This window comes from Carettochelys insculpta, chromosome 2 (assembly GCF_033958435.1).
Source record: "Carettochelys insculpta isolate YL-2023 chromosome 2, ASM3395843v1, whole genome shotgun sequence".
In the NCBI taxonomy this organism is placed as follows: Eukaryota; Metazoa; Chordata; order Testudines; family Carettochelyidae; genus Carettochelys; species Carettochelys insculpta.
In genome coordinates, this window is record NC_134138.1 from 57,181,428 (window position 1) to 57,199,366 (window position 17,939).

A 17,939-nucleotide genomic window follows, 5' to 3' on the forward strand; every position below is an offset into this window, starting at 1 on the left:
TTTCAACAAAGCATTTCTGTACTTGCTTAACTTCCATCACAGCTATTCAGAGGTAGTGGTTTCAGCAAAAACAAGGAGCATAGATTTCAGTTTAAGGAGTCACAGGACTCCTTGGTTTTTAAATTTAGGAGCTAACTATTTGGGATGGAGGATGTTCCTTCTCACCACAGGGCAGCCAACTAAATATACGCTCACCTGTTTAAACACAGCAGATGACATTCCTCCATTTGCATCAGTCCAACTTGGACTTTGCAACAGGCACATTTCCAAGAACAGAAAGATTCTGCACCATCTCATTGTTCCACTTGATATTTTATTGCCTTTACCAATAAAATACAAATAGCTGAACCAAAATGTAGTCTGTCGTTAACTGTGTCTTACCATTCTAGTGAGCCAATACCCCCAACATAATTGATATAATACTCCCCTGCATAACTAGTGAACTTTCAGAAATCTTCACATGAAGAAGCTTTAAAATTCCATTCTATTGACAAACATCTCTACTTCATATATCTGGAAAATTTTGTTTAATAGCCACAACTGTTCAGAAAAGTTACATCATGGCTCTGAAATAGGATTGCACACATCTATGTAGTCCATTAAATATACTACAAAACAGGGAAGAGTCAAAACTGGATACTAGGGAAGCTTGGTTCACTCAGTTAAACTGGCTTGTAGCAGGCTTCAATCCAGTATGGAGACAGAGGCCTCATGCTTTGTGGTAGACTCTTCTGCACTTGCAACCATTCATCTCACATTCCTAGAACACAAAAAGACATTGACTTAGTAGTGTAGAGGCTGAATCACTGCATAGCACAACAGTACAGATAACAGGGGAGCATAGATTTGGAGTCTTTTAGATTTAGAATCCTTCAGTCATCCTTAGTCTTGCAGCAGTCAGAGGTCACAAGGTAGGAATGCACTCACCACCACCAGGTTTCCATCATCTATCTTCCGTACGATTGTGGACTCCTTGCCATCCCACTGCTGGAGCTGAGTCAATGCATTACCATTTAAGGTGACAAGAGTCTGCAAAGAGAAGGCGGCTTAAATACTTTCCTCTTGGACAGGAGGTGATACACTCTCCCACACTCCTTTCACAGACCTATTTAGGTCAATGGGAATTTTGCCTTTGTCTTAGTAGGGCCTGGATGTCACTCTCATGGCTCTTATTTTCCATTATGCTGTCACAGCCTTGGCACACTTGTACGTGAAACAAGGCTTCGCCAGCATGTGCTATTGAAGTGGACATGACCTGTTCAACATGCCAAGTTCATCTCCTCTTTAGTTGTGCTTTGGCTTCTCATCTACACCTGAACCTTGCCCTTGGCAGGTGTGTTGCCAGTGCACAGGTGAGGTGTGGGAAGGTCTTGGCAAGTGGCCAACATTCACACAAGATAATGGGATTCTCTTATGCCAGTTAAGTGCACGTTTCCTCACCCTCAGACACCTCCTCCCATGGAGGGTCCTTTTAAATGGACCCAGTTGGAACCTCTTGTAGCGTTTGAGAATATAGCAGCTGAGTCACATTTAACTTACCCACCCACCCCACCCCCGCCCAACAACACTGCATCAGATGAGATCAGGACATGGCCCTACAACTAATCACAAGTCAAAAATATTTTCTGACATTAACTTCAAGGCAAGTAAAATTTGGCCTTTGGTATTTTTAACGTGGGTCTGGATGGCTGCCAGTTTTAGTGCCCTGGGGAGTCACACAGCAGCCATATGTAGTATAAATGATCAAGTCTGGTATGTTTGGTTAGGTTTTTTTTCCCCAGCATTTTCCCCCTCCCCATTAGTAGTGGGTAGTCCATAAAAGCTGGGGAATATCAATGGAGCTTGTATGGACAGGAGCCTCCCTCTACCAACAGAGTAGGTTACTAATCAACACGAGTAAGGGTGCAAGAAACTGGATGCCCAAATAGCATTTATATCTGCAAACCAATTACTTAAGTAGACTGGATTTATTCAGTACAAAAACCCTTATACTAACCTGAACTTTCCTGCCGTCTACTGTATTTTCCTCACATTTCTCACCCAGCTTGAAGCTGAACTGTGAAGATTTAAAGGTGCTTTCTGTTTTTATGGTGATCGTATCTCCATCCTTGGATATGTAAACATCTGGTTTGACCACAGTACCCATTTTCCTCATGGCCATATTCACACCTACAGGACAAGAGCAACAGCATAATCAGAGGGACAGTTAAACACTAAGCCCACAGAGAGGTGGTCCTTGGGAGTTATCCAATAGTAGAGGAGAAACTATGCAGACCCATTGATTCTGAATGCTGTGAGATCTATATTGAGTCTATTTTCTTCCTCACAGGGCCTGCAGGTCTCTTGAAAAGCAGTATCTTCATTTATACAAACAGAGGTATAAGATGGAAAAGGAGAAATAAGAGCTGTAAAGTAGCATTAAACTTGGACACAGTCTTCTTGTAAGTGAGCTGTTTTAAAAAAGTTCTCAAATTGACTTCAGCTTTTAAAATCTACTTTTATATGTATATAATATAAACATGTACAATCTAAGATATATTTTACAACTTTCCAGTTGTCTGAAAATGTGCATTTTATTTGGTTTTACTCTTGTCTAGGCTGACAAGTCAAAATTATGAAATCCTCCCACATTAAAAGACACCCCTTCTCCTTCCTTCCCCACCCCTTGCAAGACCAGTTCTGTATCATGACTTGAAATTCAAAGAACTTTAGCACATTACCAGAACAAGCACCGACATCCCTTCATCAAAAAAAGACACTTTTCTGCCATGCCCAGTGAGTAATGCTATGATTCATTAGCTGGAGCACTTCACCCAGCTCAACTCACTCAACAGGTTTTAGGGTTGCTTGAGATTTTAAGAGCTGCTCGTATATAAAGCCCTGCACAGCTAACCAGCCATTTAGATTGCACCCAACAAGAAATCAGAAGTCAGCACAGAGCTCCAGGTTGCTATTCTTTCTGTAAGTAGTATCATCAGAAGCCACATTCTGCAATAGCTGTCATTTGAATGGTCTCACAGGGCCCCCCCATAGACAGCACAGTGCAGCATTCCAAAACGAAGCTGGTAAGGGCATATATCTCAGTTCCTCCTAAATTGCATGGTCACATGGCCATGAAGCCCCATGCAGGAGCTCAAGGCTGCAGCAAGGAGAGATCTCTCCCAATCTCTCATGCTGTCAGGCATGGCTGGCAGGGGGAATGTTTCTCCTCACTGGCCCCAGTACAGAGATGCCTTGACCATGGGAAAGGGGCTCCTCCTCACTGTTTCCACCAGGGAGCCACCCATGTAAGTCTGTGCTCCACCCCACTTGGAACCACCACCACCCCTTCCCTCCCCCAGGGAGGAGTACCCTCCTGCACTCCAAAGCCTTCATCTGCAGTCCCACCCCAAACCAGCCACACCCTCAGCCAAGCACCTGCTCCTACACCGTGTCCCCCAGCCTTGAGCCCCTCCCCAAACCTGTCATTCCCCCTTCTGCACTTCAAACCGCTGATCCCCAGCCAGAGGCCTTGCTCCCCAATCCTCTTCCCTGGCTGAGCTGTCTCCCACACTCAGATCCCTTAGCCCCACCCCCCACTACATGGAATTTGTTACCATCACCAATATGAAGGTAATGGGTCACAAGAAAATTCCACTTCATGGTGGGAAAAATTAGGGGGAACATTGACATTAGTGATGTCTGCATCCCAAACAAAGGCATTACAATGCTCAGTGCTGAAACTTAGAAAATTCATAGGAACATGCAAAAAGCCAGTAGTAGGCTTCCTATTCAATGCATGGGGAAGAGGTGCCTTCTCATGTTATCTATAAAAGCCAACACACCAGGCAGGAAGCCACCTAAGCTAGCTTTTGGAAGATGAAGAAGCAGAGGTGTTGCATACCAAGTCCTTCCCTCTTATGGGGATGAGCAACTGAGGCTCCAGAGCCTACATTTGCATAGCAATAATGATCCATGAACAGAAACCACTGCCTGGACTCAGGCTGCTTTGGCACCTAAACAGTTTGATGGAATGGGTTAGGTGCCTGCCTTGCTGCATATAACTGAAAAAGAAGTTGCCTACTTAATGACATTAAGCTCAATAATTAAGGCACTTGCTTGAGAGGTGGGAAATACAGGTTGAATCCCCCCTCCTCTACCTAAAAAACAGGGAAGAATAGAGTTGAACATGGCTGCCTACTTCTCAGGAGAGTACGCTCAGCACACAGCTGGGTCAGATGCATGGCTCCTTCAGGCTCTGCTGGTGAAGCTGTTCTACTGTAGCTAAGTAATCAGAGAGTGATTGAAGGAGGGGAAGTAGCCTTGGCTACCCCATGTGGGAGCTCTAACTAGTGGAGTACAGAATCATTTCCTCTCTGGTGCAACAGACTATTTTAAAGTATTTATATTCAGGGAAGAGTCATGGGATGGGCAGCACAGAGAAACTCTTGTCGTCCAGTGGCTAGGGCCCCCATCTAGAAGGCAGGAGACACAGGGCCCACACACCTGCTCTAACCACTCATTTATCCACAATGTAGCAGCTGAAACAAGAGAATCCCATATCAGCATATCCCCATCACACATCTAGAAAGTGGACCCCAAAAGATTCAAAACCCATAAGGAAATTAGAAGGACCCCCCAACATTGTTAACCCCATGTCAGGATTTTTTTTAAGAGAGGGCTCCCTTGTGATTTTTTTTTTTTTTTTAACAGTAGGTTTGCAGTTCAAATTAACAAAGAGAGAGGAAGTCTTAAGGAAGAAAATACTTGAACAGAAAGTAGCCTGCTGGTACCACTGAAACTGTTAAGGAGTACACATACATTTTATGCCTGGGTCAGAAAGAGTGTCTTCAGGGATACTTTGTATCCAGTAGCAGCTGCATGGATATAGCACCTTCTGATAATCTATTGCTATCAGACAAATTGATGTGAGCGCCCAGACTTCATAGAAAATAGTAAGAGGCTTATAGTTGTATGTTGTGTGGGGACTTCCTACACAAGCCAGTCTCTTCCTAGGTCATCATTTACCCACCTGCACTAAGCACTATCAGCAGTCATGTACTGAAAACTTGTGTACTCTGTCACACACACACACGTCCAATCCATTACTAAAAGGTGGATCTCAGGTCTTTGTATTCTAGTCAGTCAGTTTCAGTCCAGTGTACTCTGATTTTGCACATGTAATATTAAAATTCCTCTCACCAAAATAAGAGCCAGGTTACACTATCATAACAAGAAAAGGAATACACCATGCACTCCCAATCTGCTCTCACTTCCACTGCTGTGAACAGGGAGGAAACCTAGTTATATCAGAGTTTTTCTGTTTTTTTTCTTTCAGAGGACCCGAGTGCAGATTATGGTGCAGGTGGTTAGCCAGTCAGCAAACCAGGAGGTTCCAAGTGCCTCAAAGCAGCTGCTTGTCTGGCTGATGAGGGCACAGGTGACATGGGGATACCTGTTTCGTGCAGGATAAGGAAGACTACCAAGCACACATTCATTTGTTCTGTAGGGGATAGATTTGGTTTTCTGTTCTCCCCCTTCCCCTACCCTCAGGACAGGGCCCAAACCAGCCCAAGGGGGTCCCCTCCGCGGGAGGATGCGCTCTGCTCGGGATTAGCTTCACCAGCAGGAGAGAGGGTCTTGCTACCCCTCAGTCGCATGGCTGCTTTTATGCCGACTCCCTGAGCATCGCCCCTTTCCCTGCCGTAGGAGCCGCCCTACAGGATTGTTGTCTGCAGAAAACTCAGTCCGGGCACCAGGCACCGAACCGCCCCCGCAGACCTTGGACAGAGCCGCCGCCGCCGGAACGCAGATAGGCGCCTGGCTGGAGGTCGCAGCCAGCCCCGGAACCAAAGCGTCCTTTCTCCCCCGTACCCGGACAACCGGGGGACCCCCAGTGCCTGCTGCCGGGGCTGGGTTATTCCTGGCTGCCGATGCACCCAGCTCCAGCAGCCCCCCCACGCGGTCTTTGCCGCCGCCTGGATTCCCTACCTAGCGCCTTCATGTAGTCGTCAAAGCCCTCGCTGGACAAGAGGCTCCACTTGCCCAGAAAGTCATCGATGCTCATGGTGCCGGCGTGGCTAGCGACAGCAGGCGGCTGCAGGAAGCTGTGGGCTGTGGGGAGGCGCCCGCCGCCAGGGGCCTCTTTATCGGGAGGATCCAGCACGTGCGGCAGCGGAGAGCCAATGGCGAGAGGCCAGGCGGGGTTCGGCTCCCAGCCATTGGCTGCCGGGGCCGGAGCCGGGTGGGGCTCTACCGCCTCCTGCTGCCGGGGCTCCGGGCGAGGTGCAGCGCCATCAGCAAGCAGCGCCCTGCAGCGGCTTGCGATAGGGGGGTGCTGCTGAAGCCCGCGGAAAGTTGCAGGTGCTCAGCGTCCTCTAGCCCCTCCGCCCGCAGCCCTTCCTCGCCGGCCAAAGGGGGCGCTGGGCTCGCCTAGCGCCAGCGGGACCGAGCCCCCAAAGTGCCCCCCAGCGTATCTGATGTCCCCGCACCTCGGGGCACCCAGACCCTGCTGCCTACCGCATTAGCAGCGCAGCAAAACTCCGAGCGCCAGCACCTGCAGCCTGCTGGCTCCAGCTGAAGCTCGGCCCCCCACCCCCAGCCTCTCGGGCCAGGTCGAACCAGCGGGTTAAGAGCTGCAAATCCCGCTAGGTGAAGTGCGTAGCCGAGTCGGCCTATCAGAACTCGATGTTGGCCTGCCATCGCCACAGCTGGAGGTCAAGGGGAGGAATTGTGAGTCCAGTCCTTGAGGGGGCTATTTAGGGGTCTGGGGCAAATAGGAAGGGAAAAAAGGGATTGTGCTTAATCCTGCCAAGAGGGCGGGGGACTGGGCTCCATGACCTCCCAAGGTCCCTTCTGGCTCTATAAGATGTGTGTGTATGTGTATCTCTAATTCTCTGGTCAATTTTCCTTAGGCAACCTCTACACTAGGCAAAGTAAGTCAGCCACAGATCTACAATTCTAGCCATGGCAGTTGCATTGCTAACATCAACCTATCTGCAATCAGCTAACTTGTCTGTCCATTCTGGGGAAGGTGGATGGGAGAGTTTCTCACTTTGACCTCCCTTATTTATGGGGAGGAGTTCAGGGGTTGAGATGACCTCTTGAAGGCTGATTTTGCACATCCGTACTAGACGTGAAATTGAACCTGAATGGGTCAATCTTCTGCGGTAGTGTAGACATAGCCCCTTACTCCTGCCAACAGTAAGGAGGAACAGCCATGGTCCATGATGGAGCCCTGATGGTTTGATTTAGCACAGCCCCACTAGGCACAGTAAATCGAACCTCAGAGGATTGGCTGCCACCACATTGATCTTCCTGCAAGTGTAGATGTGCCCTCAACTGTGGCAACTAACTAGCAAATCTAAACGCTCTTTCTGCACCGAAAGCATCTGAATCATGGTGCATTAAAACAGAGTCTAGTGCTGCAGTGCTTGGAGCCACCCAGTTTTGGCTCTCACATTTCAAGGCATGAAAAAAAGAACAAGTCTGTCTGCTCTCATGGCATGAGAAAATCCAGGACATAATGCACTTCAGTGCAAAAGTGGATGGAAGATCAGCATCTTGCACCTGGATCCATAGCACTTTGCTATTTCAGGTACCAGCCACCACATTGTACAATTTTTTTTTTTATGGTGGTCCCTGAGAACCAGCCAAGAATGAGTCCACATTGTGCTAAGAACTAAAAATATAGAATAATAGACAATCCCTGCCTAGAAGAGCTTAGTATCTGTGTCTAAATTGAAAACAAGGGTAGCCATTCCTATTGCACTGGAAATATTGAAAACTCCATGCATCCCAGCTTACTAATGCTGGCAAAACCATTTGTGACACCTGAGCCTTGTCAGGTTTTAATGATAATGGACCCAAACTCTGCTCAAAAGACAACACATATGAGCTGTTAGCTGCTGCAGAGTGGCACAGAAGCACCATAAGACGTATGTTGTGCTTTGGCCCTGCTGAATCAAGCTAGGATTTTGTTCCCCAAATTCTACCAAGTAGACAAGCGCAACTGCTCCAGTTCCACTAAAAACTACAGATTCCAATGCATCCCTACTCAAAAGCAATCCAAAGTATACCTGTGCACGTTCTGGAGTGGCTGGATCCTAGCACATGTTTTTGGTCCCAAGCTACCAAAACAGACAATATATGGTATCACTCCTACTTGACAAAAAATACATGCGCCAGCAGATCTCAAAATGCCTCAGGATCTTGGGTATTTGGGTGCAGTAGAAGTGGCTAGTCTTGTGTGTTAGTAAACCCATGGAATTTAAAGTTGAGGATCACAAACTGAATCAATACAATAAGGTCCCTATGCTGGTTCTGGAGTTCTGAACCAGGATATATCAGTGTTCTGAGTTGTTTTGGTACAGTTGGCACAGCTGGTCTTGTTCTCTCTTTCGGCATTAGACTTTGCAGAAAAGCTAATTCATGAAGCTTGCTGGAAATTTTTAAAATTCCTAATTATTCCCTGAAAAAAGTGACTGATTTTTCACCAGAAATCATCCTGTTTTTGACTAGCTCTCATAATCAACCAAGCTTTTTTTAAACAAAATCATGTGCAAATCCAGTTGTTCAATCTCATAAACCAAACAATCAGCTCAGCGTGCCCTTCCTGGTGGCACTGGGTTGTCAATCGTTGCTCTGTATGGCTACATCTACACAGCACCCTAAACTTGAAATAAGATACGCAACTTGTGCTATGCAAATTGCATATCTTATTTTGAATTTATTTCAAAATAGGCTATTTTGGCATTTGGTCCTGTCTAAACAGTGCCAATTGTCAAAATAAAGCTCTGTTTCAAAGAGTCCCTTATTCCTCCTGCAACAAGGACTACAGGGGTGCCGTGATAGCACACCCGTTATTTTGAAAAGTATTTCTAAACAACGGGCACATTTCAAAGAAACAAAGTAGCTATTTTGGGATACTGAAGTATCCTGAAATAGTTTTGCCATGTACACATAGTCTATGTGTTTTACCTTCAGTAACCCTATTTTTTAAAATGTGTGAGTAAAGTCTACTCATAAGAAACAAGTCATATTGTCTTCTCATTAAATAACTAGCTTTCAACATAAACCTTTCATCTTCCTCCCTCTTTGATCTTGCTTGCTTGTGCAAGTGATTCTGGAGTGGGTTTTAAATTAGCCTGATATGTACTTTCTATTTCATGTCACTGTAGCTATTGTGCTGTCGATCTGGTAGTCTTGTTTTCAAAATGGATAAATTGAAACCTATCCAGCTACCAAACAGAACATTTGTTCTTCACAATTTTTCATGTAAGCACTGAGTCTTCTATCTTGTGACTCAGAACAAGACTGCAGAATATGCCTCCCTACAAGCAGAAATACTGGTTTTACCATTGCAAAATATTAATTCTTGATCCAGAACTTCTGCAGAGATTAACATGCTCATACACTTTTGCTTCGCCCACTTGGCAATACAACAGGAAGATGGAAAACACTCTATTTCCATCTAGTGGTGAGACAATGTTCCATTACCTGGAATGTAGGTATACAACTAGACTGTGTGTACATGATAGCCTAACCTCGAAATAGGCTATTTTGGCATGTGGCACTGTCTAAACGGCACCCCATGCTGAAATAAAGTGCTATTTCAAGGCATCCCTGTAAGGAGGAGTACAAGGATGCTGACATAGCATACCCATTATCTCAAAAACGGTTGCAAGACAACAGGCACATTTCTTAGAGTGGCACAACTATTTCAGGATACTGCCATATCTCGAGATTGTGCCCTCCATGTAGACATGGCCCTAGAGACATCGTTACTGAAGTATCTACAGTAATAATGACAACTCTTCTGGTTTTAGCTTGATTCTTACATGTGGTGGTTTTCTTAATTTAAAGTTCTAAAAGCTCAAGGAGTCATGTGAATTTGGAGTACTCTTAGTTTTAATTTGAAAGAGTCTAGCCCTGCTAGTTTACAAAGCAAAGCTTAAAAATCTGCCCTAACTGCACCCTACAGCCAAAAAAAAAAAAAAAAAGGCAAACGCAAATTGTCCCCATTAAAAAACAATGAAGTCCATTTTAAAATACTCCTGTGATTTTTCAGAGGAAGGGCTGAATGCTTGGGATTGGCAGTGTTGTATCTGTATCTCCAAGTCAAACTTTAAAAAACTTCTTTGAAATGGGAAAGATTGATCTGGTGATATCACACACAAGAGGAGAAACTTTAAGTGTGACCAATGAGGACATATCTTTCAACACAGCATACATTGCACCAAAACATTTTTATTTATAATTTGATTATTTTACATAGTGTTGACATTGGCCAAATATACTGCATGTGGGTAACTGAATTTAGGAACCTAAATCCATCTTTAGGCACTAAAATAAAAGTGGCTGATTTTTCAGAAATACAGAACTTTTATTGGAGCTCACTCAAATTTCTCTTTAGAGTTCTCGCTCTCTCTCTAAATCCCTGGTCAAGTCTCTGTTTAATTTGCCATCAAGTTTGGACTAACTTAGAAAGAAGCCCTCTCTAATGGCCTGCTCCCTCTCCAGCCTCATCCAAAGGGAAGGCAAGGCTGTACATTTACATTGGAGCCCAATGAGTCCACTCCATGTGCCATGGGGTACAGTTCCAGTCTAGCTGTGATGAGCAAAATGAAAGTGATAGACAGAGCTGAAGTTCTGAATGTGTCATTAATCAATCATAGTTCCCGAGGGATAGAACATAATCAAATTTCCTTGGTGATTTAGTGCAAAGGAAACACAGCCAATATTAGAGACAACCACCATTTTCACTGCCTGGGCACAGCCACAGAGTGACAGGAGACAAGCATGTGGACCCCAGTAGACAGGTTGTACTTGATTTGCGCAAGGGAGGTGGGAGGCAGGAGGCGTAATTTTGTTGTTTATTGCTAACTGCAAGGGTGGACAGAAGGCAGGGAAAGGTTGCAAACAGTTCTTCCCTCCTACACAAGATGCCTACGTGTGTTGCAGACAGATGGACTTTGCAAAGCTATCTGGGAAGTAGAACCAGTTAGCATTGCTAGCAAATGAGGTCTGTTCTAACATGACCATAATCTCATCACCTGCTTGGCAGGCCAGGAAGGAATTACAGCTTTCAAAATTACAGTATAGGCTGCTTGGGCAAGGCATTTCCTTCCCCTCCACAGCTTGTCACCGGCTTCTTGTGGATGGCATAATTCTGTCCCAGATGTTGCCACACTAAAGTACCCATGTACATAATCTGGGAGGAACCCATATAAAGTTCCAGTCTGATCATACCATGCCTCAGCTGTACTGGGTAAGAGAGAAGACCTTCCTTCCCCCTGACTAAGTATAGGTCTAGAGAAATGGCCAGGTCTCTTTGCACAAGACACTTAATAAACGTGAGGTAGATCAGGTTATTGGAGCCTTGCAAGTTGTCCAAAAATTGACAGCACAACCAAACAACTGCACAAACAAATTCAGCCCTTATTGAGGTGTGAAAAAGCTAATAACATTCTATTAGGCCATGAAAAAAGTTACTCATCTCCCTCATCCCCATGAGTAAGAAGAATTTTGCAAGGCTGTCTGTTTGCTTACTGTCTTTGGGTGGTACTCTGCTGCCGGCTGCATAGTGACTGGACTGACAAGATGAAACGTGTATCCCTGGTTGCACAACGGATGTGGGTTTAAAAGGCACTATAATGGGAATTGTGAAACTGTGTGTGACCTTTGATGCTTCACGCCAGCACTCTTGCTATCTGTCCTTTAGTCTGCAGATATTTCAGTGTCTGTGTTCTGGGAAGCTGCTGAAAGAGGTAGGTGTGATACTGACTGCAATGGGTTTTATGTATATGTTACACATCACACGTGGAGACACACATCTCAAAGAACTGGAAGGGACCTCAGGAGGTCATTGGGTCCAGTCCCCTGCCCTCTTGGTGGGACCAAGCACTACCCCAGCAGTTTTTTTTTTAAATCTATTTGCCCCAGACCCCTAAACGGCCTCCTCAAGGACCGAGCTCACAATGCTGGGTTTAGCAGGCCAGCACTCAAACCACTGAGCTATCCCTCCCCACTGTGGGCCTTTCTAAAGTCACGTCTGTGAAAAACGCATCACAGATGATGAAATGTGGTCTCCCCATGAAATCTTTGTACGTGAGCAGTTTTGCCCCATGCTGCAGGTTGAACCTCTAAAAACTTGGACTCTGTGGTTCTTGGGCCAGAGAGTCTGGCAGCTGGGACTCAGCTGACAGCAGGGCCTCTGGCTGGGAGTCCTGCCAGAGTTGACAGCAGCAGGGATTGCCAGTCAGGAGTCTGGGCAGCCTGAGCAGGGCCAACAGGTGGGTTCCCCGCTGAGGAATGCAGCGCAAGTGGGGCTATTGGCAGCGGGGTCTGTAGCCTGCCCAGGGTTCACAGCAACAGAGCAGGCAGCCCAAGCACAGCCTGGAGCCCAGCCAATGCCAGGAGCCCAGCCAGGGGGGCCAGCAGCTGAGGCCAGGAGCAGAGCTGGGCAGGGGGGCCAGAGACTGAACTGGGAGTGGAGTTGGGAGCTGAGCCAAGCAGGGAGAAGGAGCTGGAATTGGCCTCCCCAGCCCAGCAAATTGCCTCACTCAGGACTAGTGATGTCCTGAGAGTGCCAGACCAGGGAGGACCAGCCTGTATACAGAGTACATGGGGATGAGCAGCACTTTTTCTCAAACTGGGAGTCGCAACTCAAAAGTGGGTTGCAAGGTGTTTTTTCCTCTCTTCATACATACTACTGATAATGGGCCTTTTCCACCCTGCCTGAACAGACCTTGTCAGCTCTGGCCCTCCCTTGTACTGGGACACCACTCTTTAAATACCCCTCTGAAACCAGCCCCCCCAACTCATGCATCTGATGAAGCGGGTCTTTGCCCACAAAAGCTTATGCTCCAAAATATCTGTTCGTCTATAAGGTGCCACAGGACTTCTTGTTGTTCTTGAAGGTTATTATAGCGGGTCATGGTACTGCCACCCTTATTCCTACACTGCCATCACAGCTGGGTGGCCAGAAAGCAGTGCCTGCTGGCCAGGTACCCAGATCTGAAGGTATCCCCTTGCTGGCAGCAGCACAGAAGGATGGAAATACCATACAGCACCACTCTTACCTCTGCACTGCTGTCTTCAGAGCTGGGCTGTGGGAGAGCGGCAGCTGCTTGTCGACAGCCCAGCTTGGAAGGCAGCAGTGCAGAAACGAGGGTAGGAGTCAGAGGTGAAAGTAAGCCAGTGCACCCGTGTGCGGCTCTGGAAGGAGGAGCCGGCCGGTGGGGGTACTCCACTGCAGGAGGAGGTGTAGTCACTTCCAGCTGAGCTCCCACACAGGCTGCTGCGTTAAGCAGCCCGCAGCCAGGCAGATGGAAGGAGCTGGTTAGAGGCACAACCCCCTCCCCCGCTCCCCTGCTCTGGGACTGACACAGCCCACCTGCCCAAGATCTTACCAGTATGTCGCTTGCTATTCCCCTCCCGTCACTGCTAGGGAGCGAAGAGGAGCGTAAAGCGGTGTGCGTGCATTCCTCTCCCCGCTCTGTGTGCTTTCTTCCCGCTCCCTGACAGTGACAAAAAAGGGATGAGCAAGCAGTGCCTGGGCATGAATCTCAGTGGTCTTCAGCCCCTCTGCCTCCCTCAATGGTGTCCTTGTCCCCTACACACCCCAAACCTCTGCCCTGAGCCCCCACACGCAACCCTAACTCCTGCACCCCCACATCCCACCTGCCTTGAGCCCCCCACACTCCCAGTTCCAGGCACTGACTCCTGCACCCCTCCACATGTCCCCAATTCCCTGCCCTGAGCCCCTCCTCACACACTCCCAGGTCTTACCCCTGCACCCCCATACACACACCCCAGAACTCTTCCCTGAGCCCCTTCTCACACTCCCAACCCTGACTCCTGCACCTCACCCTACTCAGCCCGTTCTGAACCCCCCACAGCCCCAGCCCCCTTCCCCCAAGCCTTCACCCCATACCTCCCTTACACCGAGCACCCACACTCGTAGCTGCCTGTCCTGACTCCTGCACCCTCCACAGATGCCCAGCCCTCTGCCCCAGGCGCCTCACATTCCCCAGCCGTCTCCTGCACCCCTTCACACTTCACCCAATCCTCGCCGAGCCCCCCAATCCCTGTCCTGACTCCTGCAACCCCAAAATCCCCACCCTGGCCTGAGCCCTCCACGCTCACATGCACTCGAACCCACTGCCCTGATCCTCCCTCATTCTGCCCCACACTTCAATTCCTAACAGGCACTGTCCTATTGCAAGCCCCTGCTCTGAGGTCCAGGGGAGGGGGAGTCACAGGTCAGTACCTGTTGGAAATTTAATCTACTTCTTTCAGCCCTGCTCCCAGGTGACCTAGTGTAGAAGCAGGCAACCTATGGCTCAGGAGCCAAATATGGCTCAGTTCGGAACCAGGTACGGCTCTCTAGTCATTCCCAAAATACACACGACCTTTTAAATTAAAATGAAAAACTAATTCAAACTTTTAAAAGCACAAAGTTACTCCTGTCAAAATGGTCTTTTTTTGTGTAATAGGCCAATACCTGTAAGAAAGTTAAGTTACATTCATTCCTGCCTTTAATTGTTGTGTAATTGTTTAACAACCATCCATCTTCTCCACTTATTGGGACCTGTGCATATTCTTTTTTATTGATTGATCTAGAAAACTTTCCATCATCCACGATAGTGAACTCTGTGACCCTTAACAGTAAAAATGGTGAAGAGGAAGGGAGTTGACAAGTACCCAAATTTTCAAAAGGAGTAGACGGACATGTTTGCATGTGTGGATATGTCTGGATCTCCACAGTGTCTCATTTGTAGTGAAAGTGGCTGTGCCTACACTACAAAAATAACTCTGAAGGGTCTACACACACTCTACTTCAAAGTTAAACTTCGAAGTAGGGTACTACTCCATTCCCGGGAATGGTGTAAAGACTTTGAAGTTGGGAAAAATGTGTGTAGACTCTCTGCTGGCTACTTTGAAATAGTGCCTAACTTCCAAGTTAACGTCAAAGTTAGTTCCTAGTGTAGACGCACCCAGTATGCTCTCAAACAAAAAAAAAATCCAATGTAGAACGGCATTTCATAATAAAACATGCAGCATTTGCAACAAAATACCCCAAGGGTGGAGTGCAAAAAAAGCCAGTGAAGAGCTGCAGCGATAAAGGAACATTGGACAAAATAACTTGTTGGCACAGTAAAAAAGAAAAAAAGTGGGAGCTTAACCACTGCAAGCTTTGTGGGGCTTATTCAGCATTATTTGAGAGGGATTACATGAAGTGATGCATGCCAAAAATTGGTCATGAACTATTTGATGAGTTTTACAAGAAGGACAAACACTTACAAAAAATTCAGGGCATGCTATTATTGGCAAAAAAAAAAAAAGTTCATGACAGAGCTGTGACAGTAGCCCATCAATTGACAAGGAATAAATGCAAAATATGAGTACAACTACTTACTTTTCATTTGCTTTGGACGAGACAGCTCACGTAATCAGTGGCGTATTCTGGGATGATGTATTTGTGGAAATGCTGTGCATGACGAAATGATTGCGATATTACCAATGCAAAATCAAACAAGGTGTGAAGACCTCCTTAAAACTGATGAACTTCGTCAGTGAGGAAGATATACAGTTGGATAATCTTGTGTGTGTGTGTGTGTGTATGCACAGTGCACCTAGCATAGTTGGCAATACGGGGGATTCCTTACTCGTTTCTCAGAACAGCTGAAGCACACATTTTTGAACTTCCATTGCATTGTGCCTCAGGTGGCACTTTGTATACAATCTTGTGGAACTGAACTCGGAAATGTAATGAAACTGGCGGTTCCTATTGTCAATTGGATTCTTGCCTGAGCCCTTAATCACCATCAATTTCAGTCACTGCTCAAGGAAGTATATTCCAAATTCCCTGTTCTACTAATGCAGAACTTGCAAACAGATGATTGCAAATAGGAGGGAGTTTTGAGAATGGAGTTTAGAGGAGTTGAGATGGGAGCTAGTTCCATTTTTGCATTGTCTAGTACTTTTATACCAAAAACTGTATCCCAAATTACCATGTCAAGTTTGCCTGACTGTTTACATTTTGATTTCTGAGTGCAGCTGATTTCAGTTTCAGTTACTGTAGCTGTTGGGTTTGTGTGCCTGGAGGGTTGGAATCTTTTTGATCCCTTGATTGCCTTTGATCAGCCTCAGGATCAGCCTTCCCCTGTGTGACTATTAAGGGGGAGGCCTAACGGAGGTTTGCAGGCTTTAAAAGCCAGAGTCGGACCAATGAGGGGAGCGAGGCCAGCAGGGGGCTGCAGATGGGTCAGTTTTAAGAGGAAGTTTGACAGAGGGGTTCCACTATGGTTAGGAAGACCCGCAACATGTGTGCCAGCACTGCTTCTGTCTCCTCCACCTGCACCGGTAGTCAGACAGACCCCCTGACCAGGGATGCCTCTATGCAGACCTTGGGGTGGTTTTGCAGGGACTGTGACTTGCAATTCCCACCTACTGACGTCCAGGCTGGGGAGACCATCCAATGTGGAAGATGTCTCATGATAAAAGCTCTCAGGAAGCAGGTGGTGGAGCTACAGGAAGAGGTAGCCAGGCTTAGGAGTATTAGACTCCACGAGCAATTCCTGGACAGTATTCCTGTGGAGACAACAGAGGTTAAGGTAGCTGTCCCACCACGAAGGAGTGCTGACGCCATCAGTGGAGGTGGAGATGGCTCAGGGGGATGCTGGCAGCTGGTCACTTCCGGCAGCAGGCAGTGCTCTAATCCTGCTCCCAATCCTCCCACTGTGGTACTGGGAAACCATTACACCATTCTGGATATGGGAGATACAGGAGATAAGGAATCACCCCCTACAGGTGAATCAGAGAAGCTTTGTACCCCAAGGCTGGGAGGTCTGCTGCCACCACTATGAGAAAGAAACGTAGGGTAGTGGTGATAGGAGACTCTGTTTTGAGGGGGATGGAGGCACGCATCTGTCGCCCTGACACGTCATCCCAGGAGGTATGCTGCCTGCCAGGAGCCCATATCCAAGACGTTACGGAGGTATGGTCGAGGATTATCTGCCTACTGACTACTACCCCAAGCTACTCATCCATGTCAGCATGAATGAAACTGCATGGTATAACCTTGAGCAGATCAAGCGTGACTACAGGGCTCTGGGAGTACGGGTGACAGAGCTGGGAGCACCGGTGGTGTTCTCCTCAATCCTACCTGTCCAGGGTAGGGTCCCAGGCAGAGACAGGTGCATTCTGGAAGTGAATGCCTGGGTGTGAGCATGGTGTTGCCAGGAATGCTTCGACTTCCTCAATTACGGGATGCTGTTCCATGAAGGACTGCTAAGTAGGGATAGAATTTACCTTTTGAGGAATGGGAAGAATATATTTGGATCGAGATTGGCTAACGTAATGAGGAGGGCTTTAAACTAGGTTCAATGGGGACAGGTGACCAACGCCCACAGGTAAGTAAAAAACCTGGAGACCTGGGAGATGGGTTGGAAATGGGAGGGATCATGGGCTATAAGAGCAGAATAAAAAGAGGAACGAGGTGGAAATGGGGGGCAATATGCAGGAAGAACTTGAAACCCTAATAAACAAACACAACTATGATATAACTGGTATCACAGAGACTTGGTGGGATAACACACGATTGGAATATTGGTATAGGAGGGTACAACTTACTCAGGAAGGATGGGCATGGTAAACAGGGAGGAGGTGTTGCCTTATATATCAAAAATATGCACACCTAGACTGAGGTGGAGATGGAGGCAGGAGACAGACATGTTGAGAGTCTCTGGGTTAAGTTAAAAGGGGCAAAAAGCAAGGATGGTGTCATGATAGGGGTCTACTACAGACCACCTAGCCAGGTAGAAGAGATGGATGAGACTTTCTCTAAACAATTAACAAAATTATCCAAAACACAGGACTTGGGGGTGATGAGGGACTTCAGCTATCCAGACATATGTTAGAAAGCTAACAAAGTGAAGCACAGAATATCCAGAAAG

General features: G+C 47.0%; 1 protein-coding gene across 1 annotated transcript; it reads right to left on the minus strand.

Annotated features, from left to right (window-relative positions):
- Positions 1 to 296: 296 nt before the first annotated feature.
- On the minus strand, positions 297 to 6,087 carry LOC142008515 (fatty acid-binding protein 5-like). The gene is made up of 4 exons (XM_074985719.1): positions 5,971 to 6,087; positions 1,997 to 2,169; positions 928 to 1,029; positions 297 to 760 (listed from the first exon to the last, which is right to left on the minus strand). Exons 1-4 carry the CDS (start codon positions 6,044 to 6,046, stop codon positions 710 to 712), a joined length of 402 nt encoding a protein of 133 aa, XP_074841820.1. The 5' UTR covers positions 6,047 to 6,087; the 3' UTR covers positions 297 to 709.
- Between the last annotated feature and the right edge of the window lie 11,852 nt (positions 6,088 to 17,939).